At 34.6% G+C, this 18,251-nt stretch overlaps 1 protein-coding gene across 1 annotated transcript in view; it reads left to right on the forward strand.

Moving 5' to 3' along the window:
* Positions 1-439: 439 nt before the first annotated feature.
* Positions 440-18,251, forward strand: part of LOC132551816 (uncharacterized) — a 39,258-nt gene continuing 21,446 nt past the window's right edge. Inside the window, exon 1 of the mRNA XM_060215964.1 lies at positions 440-684. Within this exon, the coding sequence (XP_060071947.1) occupies positions 440-684 (245 nt within the window). The remainder of the gene's footprint in view (positions 685-18,251) is intronic.

The raw sequence follows: 18,251 nt of genomic DNA on the forward strand, positions 1-18,251 counted from the left end.
ACACAAGTGTATCTATTAAGTGTTTGAGTGTGATAAATCTATGGACCTTAATTGATGATGTATCCTCGTTTGCTGTGTTAAGGGTCGGTGTTCAGTGTACGTGTAGTTCGTACGGATCCGTATCTGACCATCCTGACATTTATCGATCTTTCGTCGTTCCTTACTCCGTACTCCCGGATCCTATTGGTGGAGTTTCCATTATAAATTGTTTCGCGGAAGATTAAATATATTTAATTGGTCGCCATGCATGCTCGAACTATCTGGTGTCGAAATTTTTGACGAACTCAATAGTACTGTAAGCTTACTGACTTACATTCCTAGCTACTGGTGTTATATATGTGACAGGTAAAATGTAATTATTGAAAGCTGGTGGTCTATTTATTTTCTTTATATCAATATTAGATAACAATGATGTTATTAGATAACTGACTTAATCAACATGGGATGTATCTACGCTAAAAGGAGAAAAGAAGCTTTAAGAAAGGGCTTGGATATCACTTCAAACTCACATAGAAAGAAAACCTATCTTAAAAACGTTAACCAATGTGACGGCTCTCCTCAACAGTCCCGAGGACTAACGGAACCTGCCCCTGAATTTACCGACCGACAGAGGGAGCTAGTGGTCCAGACATGGGGAATCATACAGGAAGATATGGCACGTGTCGGTGTTGTCATGTTTATGAAGTAAGTAAAATTTGCTTTTTCATATAGCGTCATATTTTGTTTCGTCGTGTTTAATAACCGAGAAAAGATTGTTCACTCTTAAATATTAGAATGTAGTGTCATCGGAAATTATTCTGTATTTTTGATTTGTAATAAAAGAACCGACCAGACATCTGATATCTTAATTTTCAGCAAGATAGTTAAACTACAAATCTCAGTAAAACACCATGTATTACAAATAATTAAAATAAATTACTACATTCCGATGTTTAATGACTATATATGATGGCTAATGATGGCCTGAGTTAAATATTTCCTAACGAAACAGTCAACATGACTTCCTAGAAGAATATCAAATCTTAGTGGTATATTCATGGTAATCAAAGTCTTTACTTTATCATAGATGTCCCAAGTGTAATATCGAAACGAGCCTAGTTATATTGTATAGCAACATACCAAATTGACGTACACACTGTCGGGCATGTCCTTCACATACCTAAAATCGCTTCCGTACCTCCAGATCATCAAAGATTTAATATTAATCTCTTTTCTTTTGAATCCTTCTTGCACTAAATATGACAGAAAAAATACGTGCTGTCTGAAATCAGAGAAAAAAAAAAATAGAAAAAAGGGCTCTCAATCAATAACTCCTAATACTTTACAGCTCCCCCTCCCCCTAGCCCATCCCTCACCTCACCCCAACACACCGTAAATCGTCCGCCCTTACCTTACACCATTAACTTGAAAATACATCACCTTACTATGATTATCTACCAACTTAACGCTTGGTGTATACCAATACCGTCAAAATGACTTTTCGAGTGAAATAGGTACATAGTAGGTTCACGCATATATTAGTCTTCAAGAAGTCACTAGAACTTTTGTCATATATACATCTAAACTCACAACATGTTACGTTCATATCAGTATAAAATCAAATCTCTTAAATATACGCCGTGGTTATCCCTGGCAACACGTTAAGTGTAAATATTCCATCCCTAGTTTTTTGTTTTTTGTTTTTGTATTAATTGATTTCTAATATTCTTCGTCTACATCAGTACAGAACGATTTTGCCAAGGTCAGCTTAACATTATTATCTCCGGCGCTACGATAATATCATTGTTTGTAAAGTATTGTCTTTGACTCTATATTAGGTCTTTCCCTATTCCATATAAGAACAAACCTGTTGTCCTGAACACATAGTTCAGCTAAGTACTTGTGTATAAATCGGTATAATACTTTTAAGACTGAGTCTACCTCAGTAAAAGTCTACTGATCCTACCGCTTCAACCGTGTCAGCATAAATATAGGACCTTAAGCTATTTCTCATTTCATATGGAATTTTACGAAACGAGTCAAGAAATTGTTACTTTTGCGACATTTTGGGACCAAAAGTTAAAACTTCAAGACGAGACAAGTCTCATATGAAGTGAACAATGCCGAGAAATGTTACATTTTGACAGGTTTTAAAGTAAAAATGTGAGGACAAAATCAAATGGAGGCAGTCGCTTTGTAACGCCATTTTTAATTCATGATATAAAGTCATTGTCCATATTAAGACATTAAAATTGAACAGGTCTGTTGTGTCATGTCATATGGTTTCCCCCTATTGGCTCGCTCTCTAACTGTTACATGAATAAACTGTATATGTCTAGGCTATACTTAAGGTTAACGACTTTCCTGCGTGGTGTAAAGTTAAACAATAATAAAAGTGATAATAATGGGATAATAAATGTCGGTCTATGTAGAACCACAGTCAGATAGATTTATAGGGGCGAATATAGCGGCTGACCCTCTGTCATTCCGTTGACCGACAGTAATCATCTATATAACGTTTTTATCGTCAGATTTGCCAGACAAATGTGTGTATAAATCATAACGATTTTTTATTTATTCATCTTTCCATGGTAACATTACCAGTCTATAGAACCAATTTGATTAGTTTTACCAGCATGTTAAACTTAACGCCACGCTGTGGCTACGCAATGCAATATTACAGACAGCAACTACAATTTATATAATCTTACACGGGCCTGTTCCGTGGACAGAGATATCTCGGCCCGAGTTTCAAAGTTTGACTGGTCAGCAAAAGGTTTAACCTATGTTTGATTTTTTTCTCATGCTCCTAAAAGGTAACAAATTGCAAATTGTTGTGGAAACATATTTATCCATATGCTCAATTTATCGCTCGAGTGTATTGCGGTACCGTACATAACACCTCTGTAAATGGTTCACGCAATTTCAAAACTTGAAAACGTATTGTGTCAAATAAGAAATTATTTCATTCTTTTTGGTCTTTGCCCAAATCATGAGACCACAATTGATTTCTGCCTAGCACAGCCAATGTAGCCAATATACACAAAATATTACATGGATATAACTGATAACAGGCCGATCATATGATAAAGAGTTATTTCATCTCTAACAACTCTAGCAAATACGAGGCAGTGTCACATCCTCGAAGTCATGACAGCCATAATGACGTTGACGGTCTCTTTCGGTTAATTTTCAAATTGCCAACCAGGCGAATGTCGGGTCATATTTGGTACAATTGATTGGTTGTGAAATCAGACAGAACACTGGAAAAATGACGATTGGAAATCAGATTTTAAAAAAAGGCCGTGGAGGGGGGATGGGAGAGCCTGAGATTGGTAGTGGGGGAGGGACTGAGATCCGGACAGAATGACACATGTGATTACGTTTAAATAACTACGAATTAAAGAATCTGGAATATCCCCCATAAGCACATGTATCTGGAACGTAAACAACCCAGCAAAGATTACGTTCGGAGCACTCAGATAACAACAAAATTTTATATTTTCGCTATTTGCGCCATTTAAAAGACAAGTCTATATCTAAAACACGTTTGACTAACAATTACATCAAGTTACGAACGCATTCCACATCAAGTTTCGCCTTGAAATGTCTTTCTTCTCTCGACTTTCTCAGGCGATCAATTCATCTCTTTAAGACGGAAATACGTCATTCAGTTCAATTATAGTTCAATCGGCTAGATCATTGAAAATCTATATTTAGAAATGACGTACTTCCGTCTTTTTGTATATGATTCATAGAGGACTGAAGTTTTGCTCGAGTTGTTTACGTTCCAGATGCAGGTGCTAGTGTATCACCTTATCATTGCAAGTACTGACATCTACTTGACCGTTGATAATGTAACATTCCTGGAGCTTACCAAAATAGAACCGACAAGAAACATATCCGATATTTTATCTTAATTTTGCATAGCCAAATGTTGTTCGGAATACGTGCACTAGTAATGTACAAGCTGCCAGGTAAATTTTATCAAACACCATGTACTATCATTCACGTAGGTATTGCTAATCATGTTATAATTATTGTATCAGTAAACAAAACACATTATTTTTATTTTCAATATCAAGACATGTTACTGAAAGGCAATGACAAACGACGTATGTTTGCAGAGTAGTTCGCATAAAAATACAATGATTCATAATGTGATGTCATTACCGATGCCGGAATTAATGTAAAATTTCAACGGATGTCATCCGTGATAAAATAAACAGCGTAGGAAGCCTACATCAATATTCGGGCATCTAATAAAGATATCAAATCATATTGTACACACGATGTTTCAACTGTACTTTTTGAAAATGACAGATAAAAATGATGTGTTCCGTTCTGTAATATATCCCGAAGTTTCATTTGCAGATATCAACACCATATCATGCAGCGATATTGATCATGTGTATCGTGTCTCATGTGACCATTTGCTCTTTTGCTTTTGATCATGCGCGACTATAAAGAACCACAGATGTGATTTAGTTTTAAATATAAAACACTTCCCCTGTGTGTAATCATGATCAAATTACATTGTACGGTTCTTACATATCCGCCATGTGTAACACTACTGTTCTGGGTAATAGTCCTCGGGCGCGGATAAAGAATATAAGATAGGCTTAAACGGTTAATGTGCTTACGCGCGGTCTCAAAGGATGCGCCATCTAGTTGGCCTGCACTGATATTTCCTGGAAGTAACAAGCTCTTTGTAGATCGTCCCTGGCCCCTCTGGTATACTATGTTTTGTACGTGATATTGGACACAGCGACTGTTCCTTCTACAGAAATAATTCTATGTTCCAATTTCACGTACAAAATTCTTCTATTGAACGTCTGGTTATCTAAGAATGGTGAAGCGAAATGTATTTACATGTTGCACTGTTTTGTAGATTTCTAGCTTGTAGCAAAATGTTTAATAGATTTTTGAAATCGTTTTTGGCACCTGCCTACAGTAGAGCACACAATTAAACGATTATTAGTTTCAAACGTCCTGGCTCTGTCTTTTGAACCATTCCAATTCCCTTTGATCTTTGTTCATAACTGATTGCAGGCAAAAACAGCTTATCAAAATTGCCTTTAGACATTTGTGTATCCATCCTTTTCGATTATTGGACTCGTTCTGATGTAATAAGTGCATTTGCAACAATGGAAATGTTTTTAAACATATACAATGTATAATAATTATCAAATCTTACAAGAATGTATCTCAGTGAATGCTAAATTTGTGAAACAATCATTGAAAAAATTTACTTCATATTTAAAGATTCAAATGATTTTTTAACTTCTTGATTGCGTTACTGAGACGTTAAAAATTCAAAAGCTACACCATAAGTTGTTTCTTTTTTCTCGGACTTAAAACATATCTATTCATTGAATCAAAGCACAAGAATCAGACATTACATTTTAATGTTTACAAATTATTCCTTAAAGGATGTAGGAAAACAATCAATGCGGAATTGTCTGTATTAGGTACGCCCTACATATACTTCCTTCGATAAAAAAAGTCGCTTACAACAAAGATGAAGGATAAAAAGGGAAAAAAAATGTCGCTTATTATATTGCAAATAAACATACAATATGTGCCAGATAATGAGTAAGACAAAGGGCGATGATTTCGATAGATTTTTATCTCATCTCATTCCTGACGAGTTCTTTTAAAACTACCACATGAAAGAAATTATGACATATATACAATATTAAGACATGACGGTGTTGACAGTATGAGATAAAAACAGTTGTAGCAGAAGGTCTCAGTAAGATCATCGAACTGATGCGAAATGCTATAACTATATGTTTAGTGTAGGGAATTCTGGAGTCTATCTTCATCGTTAAGTTATGACATCACCAGCGCAATATTATATTGTGTTTCTCTATCAGTTGGGAAATTGACTAAACTTTGTACTGGCATGACACACGATTTTACCTATAAATTAATTATTCATTTAGTCAGGTAGGTCTAGGGTATACACTTTGATATAGGTACACAGTGATTCCTTGGTTACAAGGTAACAAAATAAATTATATCTTGCACAACATTTTGACGCACGCGTGAAGGTCATGTCATGGTTAGTTTTATAAGCTGCACTTACCTTATTTTCTACATGATAAACGAAATATCAAACTAATGAAAACAGTTTTACAACCTGATTTTTATTTCATATGATACAACAAAGAGCGGTAAATTACTCTAAAAGTCTTGATCTATCGTAACATTTTATCTGACTTTAAATGTTATGCAAAATATTACATTTTCTTAAGAAACTTTCATATAAATAGCATTCTGGCTCAATATACAAAGGCCTTCTAAAGTAAGTGTTTTGCTTCGCCTTGGTGGTCTAGGGTTCCAGCAGAGAAACTCTATCTTGGTGTTTATAAGACTTTAAAGACACCTGTCCGTACAACGATCTATAGTCAATCAAGAGGCGTGAAATTGCCTCCATGCTTCATTTCGTCTTCCATCTAACGCCTCATCAACTATTTACTAGAAAGCTTCACTGCTGGTACCACTCTATTGGAGCCAGAACCAACATAACTGCAATAACGCGCGTTTTCTTCTTCAACTTAACGAGAAAATGAGCGTTCAGTTGACACCTCCTGGAGATATTTTCCCATCTTATTCAAATAAGTAGCATATTCCACTTATGGAGCAAGATGTTGAACTTCAAGTCGTTTAACGTTACACGTTCTTGTATACCCATGTAAAGTTTTCCATCGTAGCAATGATAGATTAGCCACCAATTTGTTCAACAGATATGTTCATGTTCAGGACTTCGTGGTAATTGTTTTTGATATAAGCCAATTTTTTGTTTGATACATCTAAGCGGATTGGACACAAGTTTTAAAATAACAAAACTAAGAGACACATCTCCAAGAGAAGGTAGCATATCTCATGCTGGAATCTAACTCATATTACAGTAACACATTTCCAAACTAATTAGTATGTTTCGTATAACATCAACACTTTGCTCTTTGCAGTTTTATTCCGTCTATATGCTTTCCATCGGCTATTGTGGCTTCAAGCAACAATGGAGAGATTCGATCTGATTGTTACGAAGACCTTACACATTAACGATGATAAGGAACATGTTGACGGGGACGTCTGTGGCACAGGAAGCCATGACTACCTCTGGCGTTTGGCGCGATCAAGTTGTCTAATCACGTTTAACCTTTTCGCTTCCTTATGACTTATTTGTATAGGCAAGATACCAATCTCAAGAATCAGATATACAATGTGTATATGTTATTGTTTATCCCACCGCTCCTAGAGTTCTATTAACGTCATTTATATATATATATATATCTGTGATTTAATCATTTGATCTGAATTTATAAGGTCGTCTGAAACCGTTTTACGACGCAATTTACTTCATTGTTTGGCTCTACTGTATCAAACTCTAAATTTGTATTTAAATGTTATATTCATTTGTGTGTCCTTTGTGCTATCTTTGAGATAGCAGATCGTAAACAATACATGTTGACTTCAAGTCTCCACGGTTTATGTGATATCAGCAAGTTTTGTTTTATTGAACTGATAATAAAATCGGTTTCATAATATAGTGTCGTAATAAGTTCAGGCCCCACTTGTATAAAACATCTCAACTTGAGATTTCCTCAAGTCGAGATTTTCCTCAGCTGATATCTCCTCAAAACGGCTTGTATAAAATTTTCTCAAGGAACAGGAGGAAGTCATCGGCTAGGATGTCCTGAAATTCCTTGAGGAATTTTCATACAAGATATTTTGAAGGAGATATTAGCTGAGGAAATCTCAAGTTGAGATGTTTTACACAAGTGGAGCCAGATGCTTAAGAGTTAAACATATAACACCCCTAACCCCAAAAACAAACAACAACAAAATACCTTTACAGAAATGTACATCGCTTTAACTTTTAGCATCAGAGCACACACATGTAAAGCTACAAAGTCAATAATTGTGTCATTAATAAGACACCGAGCTAATCTTTCGAATCAGACACCGAACTTCATGTCTACAAAGTTAACAACCGCGAAGGTGTCGACGACTTGGGGATATAATTAAAAACACGTTGATGGATATATATTTCTTCTGGTCGCCAACCTTCTGCGGGTACTGGTGTTGCAGTTTTCTAAGAGTTAGTTTTTTCAGGCCTAACGAACGCCAGAAAGCCTGGACAGATATGTAAAATCTACCGATCAGCGATAAATGTGTTTTTTTTTATTACCTTGCGAATTTTTATTACAACCAATGGTACACGGTAAGGCCAACATCCAAACTGTTGAAGTATTCGAGCACGCTTATTATCTAAAGTGTTGACTGAAGGACTGATCGTTATATTTACAGGGACTGTTATCAATATCAGAGATATTTTTGTATATTTGAAGACATTTAAGTGCTTGTAGATACAAGATATTTCCTAAATGTCACAAAACATCGAGTTTTTTTCTGAAAAGGCGATACCGTTATGACGATTTGGATTGACAGCAGCTCAGCTTATCTTTGGTGAAAGACTGCAGAAAGCAAGATCGATAAACTCTGTTTATAAATACCTGCTAGACACTCAATCACAGAACTTGTATATAGAGACACTTATCATGATTTTAATCATCAACACAAATCCGTCGTGTTAAAGAAATCGTTAAGCATCTATAATTCAAAACTAAAACAAACAGCTCCTAATGGCATATAAACAATGAAGTATGGTATATCAACTATTTCCGGATAATATTAAGTTAGGAGTGTAATTCGGGTCCTTTTTACAAATGCCAGCATTCAGTAGAAATCGCTATAGTATACTAATGTAGTTCTCGGTCGACTGACCTACAATTCACAATCCAACAATCTCTTGCCAAGTCTAATCCTTACTATCTAGATGGTCCACCACTTCACTCACTAATTATTTACCGACGGTTTCTGTGCTTATTTTTCAGTATCTTTATAAGAAAATTAGAATTTCGCTGATCTTCAAATATTCTAGGTAATCGATGTCAACCCTTGCTTTGTATTTTCAGAACAGAAAAACTGTGATTTATTATATATCGATAAAGCTCATGCTATTTTTTGTTTTTGATAATTAAGGAGAGTTTTTATTCGATCAATCAATAGACTAACTGAATAATTTATCTAAAATAATTATTTTGGTATGGAAAGAAATCCGATACTACTCTTCCCTTGGATTTCAGGAACGTTTTATAAGGAAAAAAAATCATCGCTGTAATTTGAGCACTCTCAAGTTTCAAAACATAACATCTCTAAAAATTAAAAAAAAAAAAGAAATGGCTTTTCTCGTTGATACCTCTTTCATCATTACAGGACGGCCAACATCTTGATGTAGAGACATGATAATCACTAATGGTTTCCGGTAATATGTTAGGCCCTTTTTGTACTGTTGAATTTATGATGAAACGCCAGCAAAGATGCATTACAAGATATCAGAGTCATTATGACGATGAAGTTTCAATGTATTTGATAAAGGCAATCCTGTATTGATATATTAAAACTCAAGCATGAATGCTGAGAGCTTGTATGTAACATAAAATGGTTGAAACAACAGTTTCTTTAGTTCTTGATTGTTTTCGTCCCCATCGCCTCCCTGGTATCTATGCTGTACTCCCTTACCATCATCAACGTGTCCTCTGCAAACAAATCAGCAGTAAAATGTACTTTGGTTTATCTTTGTACTCTATCGAACCCAAGAAAATGTGTCATTCTCTTGTAAAGCTTATGAAACTTTCGAACTTAATAACAAATGTTATGTATCTACATGTATCTTAATGACTTCACTTTACAATTTCATGATTGATACAACTTATTACTTTTAAACATAAAACAATTTCTTATAGACAAATTGTTACTCAGGATCAAAACACCAACTCTAACGATAACCGGGGTTTAATTTGTTTGAACTATGTTATTTCCATCCAAAGGCGAATCGGAAAGACATGTTCTGGTTATCAATACTGCTGAAACACATTTTTAATAGTAACGTCCAGTACCTTCAACCGGTGAGGTGGACGAATAAAATTGTTCTAATTTGATGTCAGGAATCGTTTGGCTATTAATCTCTCGGGTCGCGTCCGTGAGAAGCCGAGATAAGGGGGTCAATGGGTGATCGCTCTTTTGCAATTTCGGCTCTCCAGTAGCACCAATTCTCAACCATTCTGTTCATATCTCAGAAAGTACAAGACAATCGATAAGTGACAATTCAATATAACTGAAAATGATTTTGCTTGTTTTTCCGCCTTCTCTTTAAGTTCTTGTATTTTGTACTCGTCACCACTCCCTTCATCTGAAGTAAATAACTACTTAGGCAGCCGCGGAACGATGATAGATGCTGGAGGAGGTCTGCACTTAATAATCTCTTTTGAAATTTTCCGTACCTTCGCAATATTCCCTAAAAATATGAAGGTAGGTGATGCAAAGTAGGAGAGACATGCTTACATTGCAAGAGAAATGTATTGTTTTGAGTTGTATGATGTTTAAATAATGTTGTATACTATCTGTGATATGTATTTTTTCATTTTTGTATGAGAAAATATCGATTTAAGTCAAAGTTCGATTTAAAAAATTTACAGAAGCACTGATAAACTCTCTTCATCCATCATTATCAGTCATTGATAATTAGACAAACTTTTGTAACATTCTCACCATAATCTTGAATCATGCATCAAAATGTCTTTTTTGCAGTGATTGGAAAGTCATTTCCGCTTTTAATAGATTACCTTTTGGGATATGTTGTCATGAACAGGTTTCTCAAACTATCACCTGATTAACCAATAATGTCAATAAAGCATATAGTTTTTAGTTGGACATTTGTCGTTTATTTTCGAAAAACAAAAAGTTTGATTTTTTAAGTTAATTTACATTTTTGATTTGTTAGTTGGAATTTTCAGTTTTGATACCTTAATGTATAGTTAACGTTTTAATTATGCCAAAAGCGTACATAGGTGAAGAAATATTCATTAAGCCGGCAATTCTGTTTGGTTGAAATTCATATAAATTAACTGTCAGAAATCATTATTTGGATGAAATGATCCTATATAATCCACACAGCGGATATGTGTTTTGTTATTTTAAGTTTTTAATGAAAGAATAGCATTGTACACAGAGGAGAGAGCTACTGAATATGATATATTAAACTACTTTTTTTCAAATTAGCCTATTTGCTCTTGATCATTCTTAATTTTATATTATTATGTTATCAAAACATCCAGAAAACACAAACATGTTAATAGAAGTAAAAGATTCTCAACGAGATCACTAATGATCGTAAAACTTTCCAAAAACGTTCATTAACCTGCATCTTTCAAAAACCTCGTGTTGTGAGTTTGTCCATATACGAAAATAGTAATATTGGGAACAGGCCATTGGATATCGAAGCAACTGCGACATGTAAACATCATATGTTGGGAATGAAGGGATGTTGCTTTCAAGAAATGGGGAATTCACAGTAGGGAAATTGACATCTTCTTGTTATGATTCCGCGTGGTGGAAAGCTGTGCATGTTGGTTTCGCTGTAGGAAAATATCGAAATAAGCGGTTGATTTTGAGTCCGTTGCGTCAATGATTTCCATTTCTGATTGGTATATACAAAGTACAATGGACATGTTAAATCGATCTCTTGTTTATTTGAAGACAAGATGTTATCAATATATTTTAATGTGAAGGAGTTTGAAAAGTCTTTGAGATCTGTTTTGATTAGTTCTGATAAATTCAGCCCACTATGAAAACAAAACTAAGTCAGTCAATGCAGGACTGCAGTTAGTTCCTACAAGTAGGTCAATAGTCTAATGGAAGATCTCACCTCCAAACTCGACGAAGATGTTATCAACAGAAACTCTGTCATTTTTATGATTTCTTCCTCCGTTGTCGTTCACTTTTATGGAAAGCAAAATTTTCATAACAAGAGGCTGGGGTATGGTGGAGTACAGAGTACGGAGTAGAAAATGTTTTTAAGGAAAAGATGATTTTAGAAAAGATGTATCACCAGCGTGCGGGAACTCCATAAAAATTAGTCATTTATTACATGTGGATAAGTAGATTTTTATACCTAAACTACCACTGATGACGCCAATGCTCATTTCAAGAACATTCTGTCAATGTCGTAATTCGGATAACCATGATAAGGAGATAATTCTTCCTTAATTACGAGAAATGTATGCTTCGTTACAAAACGATGTCGTAATTCGACATCATAATCCATAAGGGACCAACTGACTTTAATGGATTGTAACAAACGTGAAATACATGAATAATTACAGCTAAAGCCTTGACTGGAATGTATTACTGTCTTTATATTCAATCAAAATTTGGGGTTTGTAAAAAGAGAGGCGCCAAAACATTTATGTTCAGAACAACCGTCTTAAAATGAAATGCTTTATAATGGTCTTCATCGATATGATATAAACTGATTTGCAGCAACTGCTAAACAACTCATTTCAGTTTATGCTAATCACTTTTGATAACTCTGATATAAGTTCGCGAGGGGTCTTATTGTGGGCCACATGGTCGGGCAGGTGGCCCCTTACCTTTTCACGTCCGTTCCGAGATTCGAACCCCAGACAACTAGGTGAAAGGAGAGTGCGTTAATATTGCGCCAGCCAACCAGATTCATCTGCGGTAATATCGTCCCGATTTCTCTTGTTGTTTTCAAACTGTATTTATAATTAATTGCAGTGTATTAAGACGCTTGTAAATGTTCGATTTTATCCATGCGCAACATTTTGAATTTTTTCATATTTTTATTTGTCAAACTTGGTTACTGTAAAGTAGCTTTAAAGTATACTTTGAAATTTTAAACAGCAGGGTATTAAATATTGTCAACCTAATAGACATCATTACTTTCACTGCAGCGAACAAATACAAATGTTATATATTCTAAAGTGATGATATATATGTGATGAGTGTTGGTATCAGCTAATCTTGTCAATCAACATCAAAAGTGACGAGATGTAATCGATGCATGGCCCGTGACTCATAATCTTCTCTCTTACCCGGATGTCTCTCCAAACACAGTATAGACGCACTCTTCATAATTACTTGTGACAGACTCTGCTGCTGGTTTAATCTCTGAGGTTTGTCTTAACCTGCCTTGTCTACGTTTTTATTCATTCGGAGGATCGAAGTATTTGGAATGTACACTTGTAATTTGCGTTCTTATCAGATAAATTGGATTTTGGGATTGCTAGACTTGACTTTTATCGAAGTTTTACCATCAATGTTCCTGGTGAGGTCATATAAGAAATTCACACCGGAAATGTAAATATTTTCTGTAAACAATTTTTTTTCTTTTATTCTGATCAGTAAATATTTTGAACTGTAAAGTCAAAAGCAAAAGTCAAAATAAGACCCGATCTTTCAAAGTCAGGAAACGTGCTTTAATGTGGACAAAAATAATATTTTTTTTTATAAAACTTCAGAATTGCATAAACATCAGTCAAACAATGAACCGCATCATACATCTTGTTCTTTCTTCTAGGACTCATCAGAGGTGTAAGAGCCTAAAATTTGAAGCCCAGGAGGCGAAAGAAAAGTCAAAATATAGTTGGGGAGGTGCACGGACCCTTAGTTCAATACATTTTCCATATATCTGATAATCCGAAACATCATGAACATGTGTATTTACTAAACCGTGCCACTGTTTCATAGAATTAAAACGTGACATGCAGGGAACAGCAAACATTGAGTATTCAAAGTCCATCTGCGTTGACTACCACCTGCAGTCTCGAAGATTGTACAAAAGATACACATTTAGAGTTAAGTAAAATGAGCCAAACAATGAATTTAGCTGCATCAAACAGCTGTTTCCATATCATTTTTTTTGTTTACGCGATCAAAGCAAATTCGCGCAAATAATCGCTGCAAATGAAGGCAAGGATGATGCCTAACGGTTTTAGTTTTAAAAAGTTAAGTCTTTTTTGCGAAAGATTACAGTCCCAAAATGTGACAAAATGCCAATCAGGACAGTTGGTTGCCGCGAAAGAAAGATGTTTTAACCCATAATAAATAAAGGGCATGTATTGGATTTTCACTCTTTCCTGAACAGCAGGAATGCAGCTGTATTCAGGAAACCATATTGATAGAGTCGTCTTCAGTTCAGTGAAACAAGTACATGGTGGTACAACACACAACTATCCATTTCACGATAATTACAGGAAAGACAACTCTGTACAACATCAAAGTATCAATGACTTGTATGATAAATTCTGTCAAAAGAAATGGCTATGAATTGGTTAATGATAGTTAATATAAAATAATAATGATGATAAATAACTGTATTTAATATAGCATCGATAACGCTGAACATATGGTCTTAGTAAACGGAAAAAATGCTGAAAAAGTAGCACATTGTGTGGAATCTATTTCTTTATTTCTATTTGCAAATCGTTTAAAATCAGTTGACTAAGCTTAAAACAGCTTAGTAATGTTTGCTGTAATGCAGTTGCGGATCTATTATCTTTCTTCGACTGGATTAAGATAAACACTGTTTTTCATTTCTAAATGTTTGGTGGTATCGGACAGTCCATTCAGCAATAGAAGGTAAAACCAGAGAGATATTGAATTTATTGCTATAGAAAATGTAACCTTGGACACATTTTGTATAGCGTTGTTTTGTTGATATTTTGCCAACAAATAAATGTAGGGTATATCATGTAGATTTAGCAATCATGACAACATAATGAAATAAGGAAAGGCTGTAGCGTTGAGACTACATTGAGAAGTTGTGTGTATGAAAACACTGGAGCCAGCGAGTGTTCTTGCTGATTCTTGCTATATGAGTTCTTGTCGATAAACATTTATGTTATATAATTGCAAATTGATCCCGTTTAATCTTTCTTCGCGGTTTTGAGATTCTCAACAAAATGTACCACTGAGCTCCCTGATCCAACATCATTTTATTCGGCTCACATACTCTTTCCAGCAACACACAAGCAAAGCCAACATAATTTGTTTTACAAGAAAAAATGTCCAAGACCAATGGAAAAACATCTCCCATTTCAGCTACTACAACGTACTTGGATATGAAATTACTCTGATTGAAGGAGTTTCATGTAAGTTGTTGAGAAATAAATATTTCTATGTCTCGTATGAAGTGTAAAAGCCATTATATTTTTTGTTGCAAAAACGTGGGACGAATGGTTTCCTGTCAAATCTCCTTCATGACCAAGGTCTTACTAATTTATCATATATTATGAAAGAGTATAAGAAATAAAACACAGAATGATACTAATTTCGTAACTACCATGTTGATAGTATACACATTTCTTGTTTTTAATCAGGTGCGGCGGATTTGTGATTGAATAAAAGGTTCCCATTGTTTCCATTTGGTAACTTCCTGGCGTCTTTTACATTATGACGTCTCTAAAGAAATATATAGAACGAGAATGTAGAAATTTAGAATTTGTATTAGTCTAATAGAATTATATTTTCACGAAAAAGTATCTAAGTTAAGTGATTAATAGAACTTTACGTTCGCTTCCATTTCATTTGAGATCTATTTAATTTGTCACGAATTAAATACATCTTTCATAACTTGCAAGCTATTCCTACTCTAATGTCAAGTCTGACAATACAAATAAATGGGTCAGGGCCCAAATCATCAATTAAAATATTGTTCGAAAGGCCGCACAATGCAAAAATCAACATTCAATACAACACTAGAATTAAACACGATAGAACTCTGCAATGACTTTACCTTCATCATACAGATGTTTCGAATCCTCGGGACTGGCTAGCGATGCCAAAGACACAACTCATAAGAAACACACAAGGTATAACACATTTGTAGAATTAAATAATATTTTGTCTGTTTTAATCGAAGCGAAGTACCTCCTGGCTCAATGGTCAAAAACATTTATTAGAGAGAAAGAGTTGGACATCTACAAAAAGGTCAAGGTCACAACTAAGAAGGAAAGTTCGGATCACATGATACGACACACACAGGTTGCATCAAACAGCGTATGACAAGTTGCAATGGCTAGTTATCGAGCTCAACAAGTTCTTCTTTTCTTGAAAACCAACAAGGATAATGAAATCGGACATCTGCAGAACTTCATTACTTCAATACTTTTATAATCAAATGCTTATTGCATTATATAAAACCTAATACTCGTTATGAAATCATATTTGTATTAGATCAATAATTCAAATGAAGCAACACCAAACGAAAGCGAGGAAATTAAATTACCTGCTATTTTATTCTGTTGATACACCATCTCAAAGTCTTCCATTCTTAATCACTTTTCTGTGAATGAGAGATATCATTCGAAGCCTCATCCATTCGTGTAGCACGTCTCTATCAAAAATTAAAGTTCTAATCAAACTCGCTGCTGAATTGCATTATTTTAGCCTCATTTGTTGTCAGTGAACCAATGTCGGAACTGGTTTTAAACATAACACTTAAGAAATTATATTGAATATAAATTAGAATATGCGAATGATTCTTGAGCTGATATTTTGATATCATATTGCTGTTTTCTCTGATTTTGAAAAATGAAATATTTGAAAAACAGTTTTTTTTTACACTTTATCATTTTTCTTTATATGTTTTAGACATGGTTAGTAATTCATTTTAGTTCTATGCATGTGTACTTAATATAAACAATAGGTTAATTTCACAATGAAAATTCGGCATCACCTTCTTGATAGGCGACACGGAAAAACGATTCTGCAAGAAAAAGAGCAATGCTAGTCGCCAACTACGATCATGCAGGGGACTACAGTTGACCGTATTCTTTGGCTCTTCAATGCTTAAATGTCAGTTGTGAACCACCAGTAGTATAGTGTAAATATTGAAGTTATTGTAACATGTTTTGTAATATTTTATAAAGCTGCAGAATCTTATGAGGAGTGCCTGTGAACACATGGCCATGTTTGTATATCTTAAAGGGAATATATTCTCAATATTACAGACGGAATTGGAAACAGACCATTGTAAATCAAAGGTTTATAATAAGTGTATGTCTGTTTAATGTAATGACTGTTTAATGTAATGACTCAATGATGGAATAGTTGTATAATGTAATCATTGCATCTTGCAATGATTTGAACGAAATACTTTTCTTACTTATCTTAAAGGGTATATATCATCAATATTACAGACGTAATTGGAAACAGGCCATTGTAAATTGTGTTTATAATAACTCTGTGTCTGTTTAATGTAATGACACTTTGATGCAATGGTTGGATAATGTAATCATTGCATCTTCCGTTCATCGTATACAACGGTTAAATAACGCGTTGATTGTATATAATAATGGATGTATATTACCATTGTAGTAAAGTTTCAAATCATCATAATGAACTTGATAGATTTGAAATGACTTTATATTGCAATTACATCTTGTGATGAAATTATTGTTGCGCCGAGAGTCTCTTAACGTCAAACAAGGTTATATAATTATTTTGTTGTATAAAACAAAATTATACACTTCGGAGGAAGCCTTCAGAAATTACTTCTCCGGTGCTATTAGTTCATGACATTTACGGTTTAACCATCAGTGTTCTATAAGCATATCTTTTGGCGAGATCATACCCTTCTTATACCCCATTGACATGTTTAAGTATCCTAAAAGCTTCTAGAAGTTATTATTAAAGACTGTCAGATCTTTTAATCAAGTTCGAATATGCATTTCAGAACAAGGCCTTTTATAAGAAAGGTGCTGAATTAAACGTCCATCTTCCATTTGACAGTTTCCAAATGAAAAATCACATTTCAATAAAATGAAAGCAATGTCTTGATTTTTTTTCCGTCTTATTCTCAGAATCCTGCAGTAAAACGAACACCGATTTAGTGTATCTTTGATTGGCATCACATGTCTAGGTATGCACAGGAAAGATATATCCTCTTTGTGGCCTTAGCATTCATCAGCCCTCCAGTAATTACCGGTGCCTTACATAGTGCATCTAAATATACAGCTGTTGTTGACATTTGAGAACAGACGTGCGGATTTAAGCATCCCAACCTCTGTAAGTAATGTGGACAACACAAACGGAAATCGAATTTCTAAATTCCACATACGGCATCACCACAAGTCATGTTATCACAGACAGATCTACTGTGTTTACAAGTACATTGCGATGGTTATGCCCGTGATCCTTCACGTAAAATAATTTCAATTTGCCGATGTCAATAACACTCAGTATACATACCGTTGTACAAACTGAACAACTAATTGAATGAATAGAAATTTGCCGTTTGTGAGTGAAAGTCAAGCACGCCTGGACGCATACCACAATTAGTTCTGTCTGAATAGGAATAAGATTTGTGTCTTAAACATGGCGTAGATTTGATTTAA

Source organism: Ylistrum balloti, unplaced genomic scaffold (assembly GCF_031769215.1).
Source record: "Ylistrum balloti isolate Yb309-2 unplaced genomic scaffold, AGI_CSIRO_Ybal_v1 Utg369626, whole genome shotgun sequence".
Classification (NCBI taxonomy): Eukaryota; Metazoa; Mollusca; class Bivalvia; order Pectinida; family Pectinidae; genus Ylistrum; species Ylistrum balloti.